Source organism: Syngnathoides biaculeatus, chromosome 7, assembly GCF_019802595.1.
Source record: "Syngnathoides biaculeatus isolate LvHL_M chromosome 7, ASM1980259v1, whole genome shotgun sequence".
NCBI lineage: Eukaryota > Metazoa > Chordata > Actinopteri > Syngnathiformes > Syngnathidae > Syngnathoides > Syngnathoides biaculeatus.
The window spans coordinates 1,158,257-1,172,977 of NC_084646.1; the positions used below are offsets into that span (position 1 = coordinate 1,158,257).

Sequence of the window (14,721 nt, forward strand, 5' to 3'; positions counted from 1 at the left end):
TTAATGACATCACCATGTACATATCCCAGCGGGGATCACAGCATCCTTAAAAGGGGACAACACAACAACAATACACAACACATCCCTTCCCCCTTATTTTCAAGAGAGTCATAATGAAGCAAACATTTTACACAGTGTTGAAATGTAATGTCTTTGACAACCTAAAACAATATATATTTTTTTTAAATAAACATTTCATGTCAACCAAATTTGTTGTAACTACAGAGAGGGTAGAGTACCAAAATCTGGACTGAACATGGGCAATTATTCTCCCCCCAAATGGAATGGGTTGGACACGACACTGCAAAGGTGCCGGGTTCTCCTGGGGTAAGTGCAACATACAGCCAAGTCAGTCAGCAACTCTTTTGAAGGGGAAAGTCCTCCACTGGTCCTGAAATAGGCAGTAATTGACCAACATGCTTCCTCCAAATGAATTGATCACCACTTTCTACAGTGTATGACACGACTTGTTTTTCTCATTAGTGTCACAGGTGTCCACTTAACGCCACTGGTGTAGTTTCTGGCAAGCATCTTATCGTCGGCTCTGAATGATCATAGCTTTGCCCTAGAGCGGTTTTCAACTTGAGCTTTCTGTGGAAGGTGCACAATGTCTTTTTTCTTTTTAGGTCTTAGGAGATTAAGTCGAGTGCAGAGCATTTTCTTCAACATAGAGACACCTTTGTTGTAGCATGTGGGGTGTTCCTGTAAGACAACAGGAAAGAACTGAGGTGTCAGTTGAAGTACTGTGAACTTGGTGAGGTTTTGAGCGCTTCATAGTTTTTACACATCTTTCTGCTAACCCATTTGTAGCAAGATGATAAGACGCGTATGTTATGTTCTGAATACCATTTTCTTCCATGAAATTTGTGAACTCCTCTGACAGTAGCTTTGGGCCATTGTCACTAACAAGTTTTTGATGTAGACCAAATCGGCTGAAAATAGACCCGAGATTTCCAATAGTTTTTCTGCAGAGGTGCTACACCTACGGCTGGCCGTTTACTATGAGCATCAACTATCACTAAGAACATCCAGTTTTCAGATGGTCCTGTAAAGTCGATGTGAACTCTTTGCCACGGTTCATCAGGCTAGCTCCACAGATGAGAGGAAGCCAGTTATTGAAGTTTTCTCCCTTTTTAGCAGTCAGTGGATGACCTATTTTTCTCCTCTATGGCTGCATCTAGGCCATGGCCACCAAAAATAACTTCAGGCCATTTCTTTCATTTGCGCCATTCCATAATGTCCCACATGAAGCTCAGCAAGCCTTGTCTCTTTAAGCAGTGGTGAAATAATGAGGTTACCCCTATTAAAACGCATACATTTTGAACTGAAAGTTCATCTCATCGCACCAAATACGGTTTGAAAGTGGATATCATCCTTCCTCGAGTGATATCAACAACCTCCAGCAAAATAGGATCAGTGCAGGTATATTTCTTCACATGAACAGAAGTGACTGGGGTGACTTTGACCTCAGCCTGCAAGGCTCAGCTTGGGTCCTAGAGAGTCCGTCAACATTTCAATGCTGTTCTGACTTCCAATACTTGATGAAATACTAATGGGCAGACAACAGCAGAGCCCATTGCTGAATACGGCTGGCTGCAAGTGATGGAATGCCCCTATTAGACTGAATAAGAGAGGTAAGTGGTCAATGGTCAGAAAGTAGTATGAATTTCCTGCTTAAGAGATACTGATGACATTTCTTGACTCCAAACACTATAGAACTCGTGCACCTACATCATAAAATCACATGATTTTTGTTTACTTCACCATATTGCCGGTCACACATAGCATTGTTGCTAGTTAATTCCGTTGAGATGAAACAAAAATGTCTTCTAGCACGACACCCATAGTTTTGTCCAATACCGTTAAACATTACGAAGGTGATAATGAAGGACGGTACGTGAAAAAATTAGAGACACTTGGCATAAAGGATCCATATTTAATGCCGAAGTTGAAGTTTTTGCCATCTTGGACAACATGATATACACATGTAAAGTGAATAAAATAAGTATTTAAACACCCTGCTATATTGCAAGTTCTCCCACTTGGAAATCATCGAGAGGTCTGAAATTTTCATCGTAGGTGCATGTCCACTGTGAGAGAGAGAATCTCGAAAGAAAAATCCAGAAATCACACTGTATGATTTTTTTAATGATTTGTGTGATACAGCTGCAAATAAGTATTTGAACACCTCTCTATCAGCTAGAATTCTGACCCCCAAAGACCTGTTAGTCTGCCTTTAAAAGTACACCTCCACTTCATGCATTATCCTGAATCAGATGTGCCTATGTGAGGTTGTTAGCTGCATAAAGACATCTGTCCACCCCATACAATCAGTAAGACTCTAACTTGTAACATGGCCAAGACCAAAGAGCTGTCCAAAGACATCAGAGACAAAATTGTACAACTCTACATGGCTAGAAAGGGCTACAGCCCAACGGGCTGCAGCTAGACAAAAACAAGCAATCAAATAAACAAAGTCAGCACATAAGATGCACAATTCACACACTACTTAGTCTATATTAAAGTTAAAGTCGGATAAAAGCATCAAATATAAAAAGTCAACACACAAAATGCACAATTTACATACTACTTAATCTATGTTACCTACCTGTGTGAAAATATAATGGATATAACGATTAAAAGGATATGTGGATTTAAGGGTTTAGGTAAAGTGCTTAGCGCGCTATGCTAAACTTGGGCCGAGCAGCTTCAACGGGAACAATACGGCTCGTATTTTGGTACTAACATAAGACTTGTTAAATTTCTGATAAGTCCTCGCGTCTCTTGTTGTACCCGTTGTTTAGGTCGTTTACGTTATGAAGTTAAACGCGTTCGATGCTTCTTCAACAGCACTGTTTGGTCACAAATGCTAATCGTTGTTAGCCAGCAAAGCTAAGGCGGTCTGCGACTATAGACCCGTTTAAATTGGTATAAGTAAGTAAGTAAGTCCTCACTGTCCTTGTTGTAAACGAAACGTAAATTTTGCAGGTCGTGCAGGTACTCACTCTTGAATGTTTACCTCCTCAGCAAATATTTGATTACAAATGTTGCTTGATTTTCCAGAGCGAGGCTAGGCTAGGCTGCGCAGCTTCAACACGAAATCAAACTGCTCCAATTTGGGTACTAAAATTATACAGATGATGATTTTAGTCCACTGAGGTCGTCAACAGGAGCATCCCACGTCCAGTGCTCACAACATTCGGTCCAAATTCAGCAGGATTTAGTTGTTGAATGGTCTTGCAGGTCAGTCTCTTCAATTGTTGTCACCAGTTTGGAAACCAGAAGCCAACGGGGCAGCACCGTCTCCCGGAGAAAAATTCCTTGGGTGTTTTTTTACACACTTGGCCAAATACAGCTGATTCTGATTCTTCTCCAGTCATAGGTTAGTTTCTGTCAACAATCTTCTTTGAATTGCTTCACTATGGAGACCACACACCAGTATTGTACAATATCACTTAGTACCAGCCCAAATTCACAACTCTTTTCTGCAAATTGTGCCTTTCTGCAATGACTGGTGGCTTTGGTACATAGTGATTTTATATACACCCTTATTTGTTCAAAGTATTCAAACCTCTCAGTATATGAAGTCCATTGTTCTCCATTATTGTCAAATGTTCCCATATGTCTGACCAGTGCAGCCATTTCTCCAGTAAGTGTTGCTTACCTGTTTTGTCAGATTTTCAATGTTCAGCTTTTTCAATGTTCTTCACATGATGAACACTATAACTGTGTGCTTTCTGAAAATTTAATGCTTACATTTCACACAACAGGTGTTTGTTTTACTATCGTGTCAGGAGGGACAGACGTGGCGTCTTTTTCATTTCTTTGCACGGGTATCCACTGGATTAATTGCAGGTGGCTTCAGCTTGACCTTGCAGCTGCACCTGCTGGGGATCGCGCTGTCCTGGCTCATCTCAAGGATCTTGGGAGTGACGAATGCTTTGCCAAGTTCTTCCAGGAAAAGCCGTGTCGATACAATTTCAATTCCGTTGCTCGAGAAGACAGAGGAATACTTCCATACCCATTTGAACCTGTGGCTGTAAATAATGTAGAATTTTCGGATGGTTCTTCGGACAGGAATGACGCGGAAGCTGACGCACAGGACACACCATTCATCCATATTATTTATTTTGGAGTGCGTTTAGGCCAGCCAGCCGATCAATGGTGCAAATGCGACCGATGCGCAGCCATGGACAATCCTTTGGTTAATCTGTGTTGTCGGGAACTTGAGGAACTGGAAGGAAAGATATTTGCTGAGGACCTGGATTGCATTTCCCTCCATACCGAGTTTCATGACATTGTTCTCTGGAAGCTTGCATTGAGGAGAGCACTCGTGGCGATGAAGGATGTGAAGAAGCCAACTCTAGTAGAACCCATCAGTGAAAGGTAGGCCTTAAATGGTGGTTCTTTTGCCATGTCCTATTAGGGGTGACCACAGCGTGTCATCTCAAGTGAACACTCGTATTTGTTTGGTACTCTTTTTACGCTGGATGACCTTCCTGATGCAACCCCTCTCCGGGAGATGGGAAAAATTTCTGTTGTCTACTTGGAACTATCCCATTTCAGATAACTTTTATGGCTCCACAACATGAAACACTGTATTTTGAGAAAGTAAAATAAAATTGAGAGCCAAAAAGTTATATTTTTTTAACTCACATACTATTACCCAATATAAAATATTAACATGTACAATTACAAAGTTTTTTCAGAACTTCCAGACTGGCAGTGCACAGACAGTTTACTTGGTGGTGCCACAGAAGACTGGGAAAAAGTGTGAGGAAGGTTATCCCCTCATGCATTGTGACCAAAATAAGAGAAACCTATCCACAACCTAGTGGAACATACACTGACTTCAGAGAAGGAGATAAAAATGAAAATTTTTACCCCAACTAGAATTGGACATTGAACTTCCAGACTGGCAGTGCGCAGACAGTTTACTTGGTGGTGCCACAGAAGACTGGGTAAAGGTGTGAGGAAGGTTATCCCCTCATGCATTGTGACCAAAATAACAGAAACTTATCCAGAACCTAGTGGAACATACACTGGCTTCAGAGAGGCAGATAAAAATGAAAATATTTACCCAAACTAGAATTGGACATTGAACTATGATTTAATATACGAGTACCAGTGCTTTCCTAAATTCTAGTACCTTTAAACAAGAGAGCAAAACATATGCAACATGCTGTAACACTTTCTAGTTGTATTCATAAATGTTAACGTGTCTGAAAACAAGTGTCTTTTTTTGGATCAACAACTAGTTTAGAACTGAGAATTTCTGAGGGTGGCATTCATGACTGCACTATTTTCTGGTCTTTCAGTATCATAGACATTTTTGCTCACCTCTGGGAGGTTTACATGAGATTTTTCTATTCCATATGTCCTCATTCGGACAAAATCCCTCAGGTGTTCACGATATGGGTGGTCCTTGGTTATTGTGACAGGTTTAGCCACCCATTTTTTGTCATTGGTGAAGGACTTCGGGACAAGAAATTTGTATCTTGGCTGATCATCTTTTGTTTGACCCTGCAATCGCCCTGATCCATAATTGTGGTCAATTGCAGCCAGCTGGGTTCTGGCAACCATTCCATCATAGGAGAAATTCTGCCTATGTATTCAAAGATTGGTAAACCTCCAACTCCCCAGAGTGGCAATACAGGGCACAGTATTTTAAATCGGCCTGTTTTGTTTTTGTTTTTGACCACTGCTTGTTGTGGTCATTTACATCAAGGACTGGATGTTCACATACATGGAATAACCTTTTGTCATTCCATGCATGAACATCAGCAGCATGGCAGAGGATGGTTTCCCACTTTTCCTTCAATAATTACCCTCGCATGACGTTGCACACCACCAAAAATGGTTTTTGATTGAACACAACCAAGCCACAAGTGGAGCAAGCAGTTTGTTTCTCTTACAAGCACTGTTAATTTTCTCTACAATTGTTTTGCTGAAATGCCACAGATCAAATTATGTAATTTCAGGGAATTCAACCCTCATAATCTTTCTAACACTTCTGTGAAGATCTGTAGCCAATACATTGACAGCGATATTGTTTTTCGTCACGTTTGCAGACACTGCTTGAGACCCATTGGCTCTTCTGCATTTTAATTTTTAACCTTTGGATCAGCCAAATTCAACACCGCAAAATCCACAATGAGTCCAGTGTGTGCATCCATCAGACTATATGTGCAGTATTTTGCTGTGTGTCCTGGGCTGTCACATCGGGCATCCCCAAGCATTACAACTTGAGTGGCTCGCTGACAATCCTGTAAAACACCAATTTGGCATGAAATCCATGTTTCATTCATTACAGGAAACAAGTACATCCTTTGTAGAGTATAAAGTTGTGATTGTGAGGGAATAGACATTTTTAGATAGTCTGACAGATCAAGCAATCTAGAAAAGGTATTGCCAGAGAACACAACTGCAGCAGCTAAAAGTAAGTTCCTTGCACCCATTCTCCCCAAAACAGGTTGAGAAGACCATTTGAAATTGCACCCTGCAGCACATTTAGTTTGCACTAACAGCCTAGAACCAATAAATGAGCATCTGATTTCCCTTACTTCTGCTGCACATGCTGTTTTCTGGCAATTCCTAAACAATGACAAAAGACGTGATGAAAAAAACGGGAACTTTTTGTCATCTGCAGCATTTGAGGTAACTCAAAATGTCTGAATGTCTTCGAAGTCACTTTCAATATGTTGACAGTCACTGCCATCTCCATTGGAATCGAAATTGGAAGATGTCTCTGTGATTTAGTCCTCTACCACAAAACTAGAGTCCTTCCAGTCTTCCATTGTTTCCTCATATACAGTGAAGAAAATAAGTATTTGAACACCCTGCTAAATTGCAGGTTCTCCCACTTGGAAATCATGGAAGGGTCTGAAATTTTCATCGTAGGTGCATGTCCACTGTAAAACAGCTAATCTAAAAAGAAAATTCCAGAAATCACAATGTATGATTTTTTTTTTTTTTTTTTTTTTTAAATAGCTGCAAATAAGTATTTGAACACCTGAGAAAACCAACGTTAATATTTTGGTACAGTAGCCTTTGTTTGCAATTATAGAGAATTTTATTTAGAGGATTTTGGCCCACTCCTCCACACAGATCTTCTCTAGATGAGACAGGTTTCTGGGCTGTCGCTGAGAAACACAGAGTTTCAGCACCCTCCAAAGATTTTCTATTGAGTTTAGGTCTGGAGACTGGCTCGGCCACGCCAGAACCTTGATATGCTTCTTACAGAGCTACACCTTGTTTTTTCTGGCTGTGTGCTTCGGGTCATTGTCATGTTGAAAGACCCAGCCATGACCCATAGAGGTGGGCTCACCCTGAAATGGTCGCCAGCCATCAGAGGGTACATAAATAAATAACCACTCACATTCACACCTACGGGAAATTTAATGTTCAATTAATCTACCAGGCATGTTTCTGGAATGTGAGAGGAAACTGGAGTATCGAGAGAAAACCCACACAGGAGAACATGAAAAATCCACAGAGGTGAGGCCAGATTTGAACCCAGGTCCTCAGAACTGTGAGGCGGATGTGCTAACCAGTTAACCACTGTGCCACCACAGTCTGGCATGTGACTGCATTTAGAAGCAACAAATCACATGCAAACTCATGTTTGATGGGAGTCCACACACACCAGCCACCATTTAAATTTTTGTGGACAAAAAGACCTCCACAAACGTACACTTTACAAAAACATTTGCTTTATCCACTAAAATAACTAAATGAAGCTTTTTGATTACCAAACCTATTCATTAAATGTTTGTGTGTGCGTGTGCACACGTGTGTGTGTGTGTGCGTAGGTGCTCGTGTGTGCGTGGGTGTGCGCGTGTGTGTGACAGAGCGAGCAAGAGAGACAGGGAGAACAACATGATTTTTTTTTTACCTTTACAGTGTTACCTTTACTTACGAAATTAATCTGTTCCAGAAGTCGTTTCGTAACGTGAAACTTTCCTAAGTAGAAACATAGTTTACATGTAAATAGCCTAATTAGCCCCCCTGACTCCTGCGGTGACCAATGGGAGAGCAGCTCTATCGCGTCGCTTTCAAACTAAGATAGAAAACAGGATTTGGTGGAATCCAGCGCCATTTTTTTCTTTTCGTATCCTGAATTTCTTCGTACCTACAAAAATGTCTGGGGAGGCCTTTTGTAACCTGAATCTTAGTAGAGACTTTGGTAAGTACCATTACACTCGTGACCATAAAACATCTTCAATTTATGGCAAGATGTTTTTTTCCCCCAATTTAGAAACGAGCTGAAATATCCAGGTTTGGGCACTGACAAAACTTGGCGGCATGTTAAAGCTCTTATTTTTCATAGCTGGAAGGTAAACACAAGTAATGCACGGCTGTCAAGTTTCACTTCACTTACCGTGAAGCCCAATAGAAGTATAGATGTATATTATTGTAACAGAGTAAAAGTATCTTTTTTTTTTTTTTTTTACATAAATGCTATAATGAAAGTAAAAAATATGCTTCATTAAAACTACTCTGACAAGTGCATTTTATCCAAGATGTTACTTGAGTAAATGGAATAAAAGTAGTGCATTCATAACCACCTTTGATTTCAACGTACACAATGAATGATTGAAATACACACTGTCATGTGTTTTAATTTATACCACAAACCCATTATATGAGCCCATATGAAAAAGACATGTAAATGCTGTACCTTTGGTGGTATTGTTATAGTTTTAATGCTGATATGACCATGGTATGTGTCTCTTATGAAGCTGTGGGATTGGGACATGTGGATGCGAATGCCAGAGCAGAGGAAGGGCAGAGAATGTATCATACCTGATGTGTCCCGCTCCTACCACTTTGGCATCATTGGCCTTAACATGAATGGATATTTTCATGTAAGATGCAAAATCACTTAAATTAGTGGAGTTTATTAATTTAATTCTAATAGAGTTGTACTCTTTGGATTTTTTTTTTTTTTTTTTTCTCCATAGGAGGTATATTTCAAGAAACACAAGTTCAACACAGTACCTCACATTCAGCTGAGGAACGTGGACAGGTGTGTACTGCCAAATAGCTGATGCTTATGAACGGTATAAAAAATACTTGCAGCTTTTATGTTTTATGATATAGAATAACATAGTATTTTCTACTCATCACAGTTTAAAGAAGGACGCCTATGAAGTGGAAATCCAAAACCTGCTTCGGTGAGTGAGATTAAGATGAGAAACTGAGCATATTGTTTGTTTCAACAAATAACTTGGCAAAGTTTGTGTTTATCTGCAGATGATATATTATCTTTGTCAAAGTTCGTATTTCACAATTTGTGATTTCAGGGATGCAGAGGTGCTGGACCACACGAAGAACCCGTGTGAGGACTCTATGCTACCAGATTCTGAGGGGAAAGTGTATGTCATGTTCATTAAGATGGAGTCGGAAACAGACTCCTTGACCTGGACTGAGCTTGCTAAGGTAGAGCCCAAGTATAAAATAAAATTGTTAGTTAATTTTGTTGGCAAAAATTAGCTTATTGTCAAAAAGGATTTGGATTTTAGAGCCTTCCCCACCGCATGAACCTTTGGATGAACTTCCCTTGATACCCTCATAGCTAAATTTTCTTCCGTGTCTCGAACAAAAGAAGGGGTTGCCTTCTGGTCCTCCTGGTGACAACTAATCGAGGAGGCTCCGACTTGCAAGACCGTACAATAAATAAATCCTACTGAATTTGGTCTGAATGTTGTGAATACTCGACATGGGATATCTCTGGTGACAACTCCTGTGGACTACAATCATCATGTGTGTCTTAGTACCCAAATTGGAGCTGTATTTGTTTGAGTTGAAGCTGCGCGGCCTGGCCTAACCTAGCTTGATAACATCAAGCAACGTATGTAATCAAATATTTGCTTAGGAGGTAATCATCAAATGTTAGTACTGACACGACCGGCAAAACTTATGTTTCGTATATAACAAGGACCAGGTGTACATAGTACATAGTAGGAAGTTGGAAAAGTACAAATGTCAACTTAAACGTGCTTATAGGCCCAGACCACCTTAGCTTAGCTGGCTAACTACGAGAGATGTTTGTGATCAAACCGTGCTGTTGAAGAAACATCGAACATGAGTAACTTCATAACTTGTTCCTCACCTGGTTAAAGGGTTTGATTTAATTGCACCAAAAATATTTATATATATATATATATATATATATATATATATATATATATATATATATATAAATAAAACTATAACTTTAGACTAAGATATAAAATAGGACATGAAAGGTTGAAATACCAGCTTTTTTTTAGATCCACTATTGTTTCAGTAATAAGCAACATCACCCCATTTTGTTTAACCTTCCCTGAACATATTAGTGCAATGGAAACACAAACAACATAGGCCACAGGAACCTTTTGCTACCAGGAACTCGAAGTTCCTGGGTGAGTTGGTGGAAAAGTCCCAAATGATTCAGGAGTGGATCCATAATGAGATGCAACTGTCCTTCTTATTCATCTTATCATGCTTGTCCTCGCTAACATTTACAGTACTCGTCTACTGTGCGTGAGAAAAAGTCAATTTGTCTAGGGTCTTGTGATATTCACAATATATGTAAACAATAGTGTGGATAGATCAAGTAACCCTCTCACTGTATGTCTTCCTTATTCTTTCCACAAGTGCCTCCATGTTTGGGACCTGGATGTACGTGGAAATCACAGAGGCTTGTGGCGACTGTTTAGAAAGAAAAATCATATCCTAGTGGTGGCTGTACCAATCTCCCCATACTCGTAAGTTAGCAGCTCATCTTAGAATGCAGTCTGTTATTAGCATTCTTTTTACCATGGTTATGTGAAACATAATGTATATCGTAACTGATTTTATTTAAAGACAAGAATTGGGTGCACAAATGTGAATTTAGGATATTTCTCTAATCAACATGTTCTGCAAAATGTTTGTCCCCTTCCCCATTTATTTTTGTGCATGTTCATCACACTTAAATGTTTTACATCATCAAATTTAAATACAAGTCAAAGACAACACAATTACACACAAAATAGTTTTAAACACTACGGGGAAAAAAATCCAAAACTATATGGCCAGGTGAACAGTTAAAACATTACTGTGGTTTATCATACTTGAGTTCAGTTTCCCTAGCAACACTCAGGCCTGACATTGCCACACCTGTTCTCAATCAAGAAATAACCAAAAGATTCTCAAAAGGTAGACGTCATGCTGACATTTAAAGACATTCCGGAGCAAATGAGAAAGCAATTGAGATCTATCAGTAGTTATAAAGCCATCTCTCAAGCTTTGTGACTCAAGCGAAAAGCAATGAGAGCCATTAACCACAAATGGTGAAAACATGGAACAGTAGTGATGCTTGCCAGGAGTGACCGGCCGACCAAAATTACCTTCAGCGCAGTGATGAAATGCCAGGAGGTCACAGAAGACAATATCCAAAGAACTGACTAACTCATTTGCCTCAGTTAAGGTCTCTATTCATGACTCCACCATAAAATTGCCTGCATGGAAGAATTCCATAAAAACCACTGCTGAGCAAAATGAACATGAAGGCTCATCACAATTTTGGCCAAAGAAATCCAAGACTTTGGGGAAATGCTCTGTACTCTGTTGAGACAAATTATTCTTTCATCTTTAAAAAACTGCATTTTATGTTTACTTGCGTGAAACTTGCTTTGTGATGGGAAAGGTTTAACTGTGACAATCATGCAAACTGCTAACACTCCTTGGAATGTTGACAACCTGTGGACAATGGTCATTGCACTGGACTATCGCTTAATTGGGCATTCTAACTGTTCTAAATGCTAGAAGACTGACTGCATCCTTGACACAACTTTGCACAACTGAGTTTATTTTTTTTTTTTAAATGTGCCGTCAATTGACTTTCCTTTTCCGTACTCAACATGTATGTCTACTAGGGCAGCTCCAACTATCAAGATAAATTCCTTATTTACATACTTATCCAATAAAAGTGATTCTGATTCAATAACTGAGTTGAATATGGACAGATCATCTAACGTGTAGTTGGCATGTTTTTATTAGTGTTATTATAGACTATGGTGGTATCTCGAGATACGAGTTCACCAGTAATTCATTTCATGGCAATGCTCTTATCTCAGAAAACTTGTATCTAACAAAAACAAAAAAAATTAATTTCCCAATTAAAATTAATGGAAATTCAATAATCTGTTCCAGTCCCCCAAAAGAAATTTTTGTTTTCAAAGACAAGTGGCAGTATATTGTACAATTTTGTCATAAAAGCAAATGTAAAGATATTAACTTTTTCTAAAGTATAATCAATCCAAGTCTCACGTTAACAAAAACTGAAGTTTGACTCTCATACCTGTTCCTTCAAAAACCTCTCTCTCTCTCTCTCTCTCTCTCTCTCTCTCGCGCTCTCTACCCCCCCCACACTCGCTTTGCAGGAAGGCTGTGTCTCTCAATGCTCCATAATCTTTTGTTTTAAAACTTTTCCAAACTTACACTGAAAAGTACGACAGAGTGTACAAATACACAGTAATAATATTTACATCCCACATTACATTCAGTTGTTCTTTGAATAATGTTTTGCTTGCCAATTGGTCTGCTGAGAGTAAATTCCTCAACATAAAGTCCTTTGAGTGTCAAGTTTCAAGTTTTATTTTTATTATCATTGCATATATTAACAACTCCCCCCCTCCACGTAAAAACCACAACAATATTCAATCACCAGCAACCGTAGCAAACGCACAGAATATAACAGCAACTTGAAATTGCTTCAGTAAAAATGTATATAAGTGCAATCATCTTTGTCTTCAGATAAGAGGCAATAGAAAGGCGTATTTAAAAAAAAAAAAAAAAAAGATCCATGTGAAACAGAAATAAATTTTCCTGGTCCTGTCACCTATCAATAATTTAGGTGTGTTTTTTACAATCATACATGATATTTTTCCTTACATTATGGCACCACTTGACAGTATTACACAAAATTAGAATATTGAGTGTGACCAACAAAATTATCTTGGAAATTTTCGCCTTCTGAAAAGTGTATTAAAGTAATACCCCCTTCTTACTTTTCCAGGCTTCCTTTTGTGTGAAGTACAGCATCAAGGTGGTGTGGCATTAAGTTGATCAGCCTTTGACACATTTTAAATGGTGTTGTCCAATATATTTTGATATTGGCCTTCAGATCGCGCCTGCATTTCAGGGTTTCTGTTCAAGTCAGGCAATTTTACTGACTAATGAAGTACTGTTATTATTTGGGCATTTGAAGTTTTGGCTTGTTGGTCAGGTGTCAAATGCTGCTGGAAAATAAAATCATTCTCTCCAAAAAGTTAGTCAGCATCGAGAAGCATGAAGTTCCCTAAAATTTCCTGGTGGAGAACTGCGTTGACTGTGGACTTAATAAAAGACAAACCCCAAGTTGTAACTGACTGTAGAAACTTCACTGGACTTTTTCCACCATTTAGCATCCATGAAGGGGACGTGAGACAGATCTTCAAATAATGGAAGATCAACAAAGCATCGGGCCCAGACCTTGTGTTCCCATCCTGCCTCAAAGTTTGCGCAAACCAACTTGTTTCTGTCTTAAAAATCGAATCATTCAAACAGTTTTTTCCCTTTGGGAATTAAGTCATGAAATTCTTGACCAGCAAACCTGCTATTATTGTGTTAGGACACTCACTCACATCCTATTGGTTTAATCAGTATTGGTATTTGTAATATATATACAGTGAAGAAAATAAGTATTTGAACACCCTGCTATATTGTAAGTTCTCCCACTTAGAAATCATGGAGTGGTACATGGCCGCAGTCATCCTCTCCTTAATACAGTGCAGTCGTCCTGTCCCATGTGCAGAAAAACAACCCCAAAGCATGATGCTACCACCCCCATGCCTCACAGTAGGGAGGCTGTTCTTGGGATGGAACTTATCATTCGTCTTCCTCCAAAAACAGTTAGTGGAATTATGACCAAAAAGTTCCATTTTGGTCTCATCTGACCACAAACCTTTCTCCCATGACTCCTCTGTATCATCCAAATGGTCATTGACAAACTTGAGACGGGCCTTCCCATGCGCTGGTTTAAGCAGGGGAACCTTTCGTGCCATGCATGATTTCAAACCATGACTTCTTAGTGTATTATCAACAGTCACCTTGGAAATGGTGGTCCCAGCTCTTCTCAGGTCATTGACCAAGTCCTGTCGTGTAGTCCTGGCCTGATTCCTCACCTTTCTAAGGATCATTGAGACCCCACGAGGTGATATCTTGCATTGGGCTCCATTCCGATTGAGATTGATCGTCATGTTTAGCGTCTTCTATTTTGTAATGATTAGTCCAACAATGGACTTTTTTTCACCAAGCTGCTTGGCAATTTCTCCACAGCCCTTTCCAGCTGTGTGGATTTGTACAATTTTGTCTCTGATGTCTTTGAACAGCTCTTTGGTCTTGGCCATGTTACAAGTTTGAGTCCTACTGATTGGATGGGGTGGACAACTGTCTTTATGCAGCTAACCACTTCACATAGGCGGATTTGATTCAGTAAAATACATGGATTGGATGTGGACTTTTAAAGGCAGACTAACAGGTCTTTGAGGGTCAGAATTCTAGCTGATAGACAGATCTTCTCATACTTATTTGCAGCTGTATCACACAAATAAATCATTAAAAAATCATACATTGTGATTTCTGGATTTTTCTTTTTAGATTATCTCTCGCACAGTAGACATGCACCTACGATGAAAATTTCAGACCCCTCCA

General features: G+C 39.4%; 1 protein-coding gene across 7 annotated transcripts in view; it reads left to right on the top strand.

Annotated features, from left to right (window-relative positions):
• pomgnt1 (protein O-linked mannose N-acetylglucosaminyltransferase 1 (beta 1,2-)) overlaps positions 1–14,721 on the top strand; it is a 170,302-nt gene that overhangs the window by 121,453 nt on the left and 34,128 nt on the right. For 6 of the 7 annotated variants that reach the window (XM_061825104.1, XM_061825101.1, XM_061825100.1 and 3 more), the window contains 5 exons: positions 8,742–8,867; positions 8,964–9,028; positions 9,132–9,176; positions 9,306–9,441; positions 10,642–10,751. In XM_061825104.1, the coding sequence (XP_061681088.1) occupies positions 8,742–8,867; positions 8,964–9,028; positions 9,132–9,176; positions 9,306–9,441; positions 10,642–10,751 (482 nt within the window). The remainder of the gene's footprint in view (positions 1–8,741; positions 8,868–8,963; positions 9,029–9,131; positions 9,177–9,305; positions 9,442–10,641; positions 10,752–14,721) is intronic. The other variant, XM_061825105.1, reaches the window with a different exon arrangement.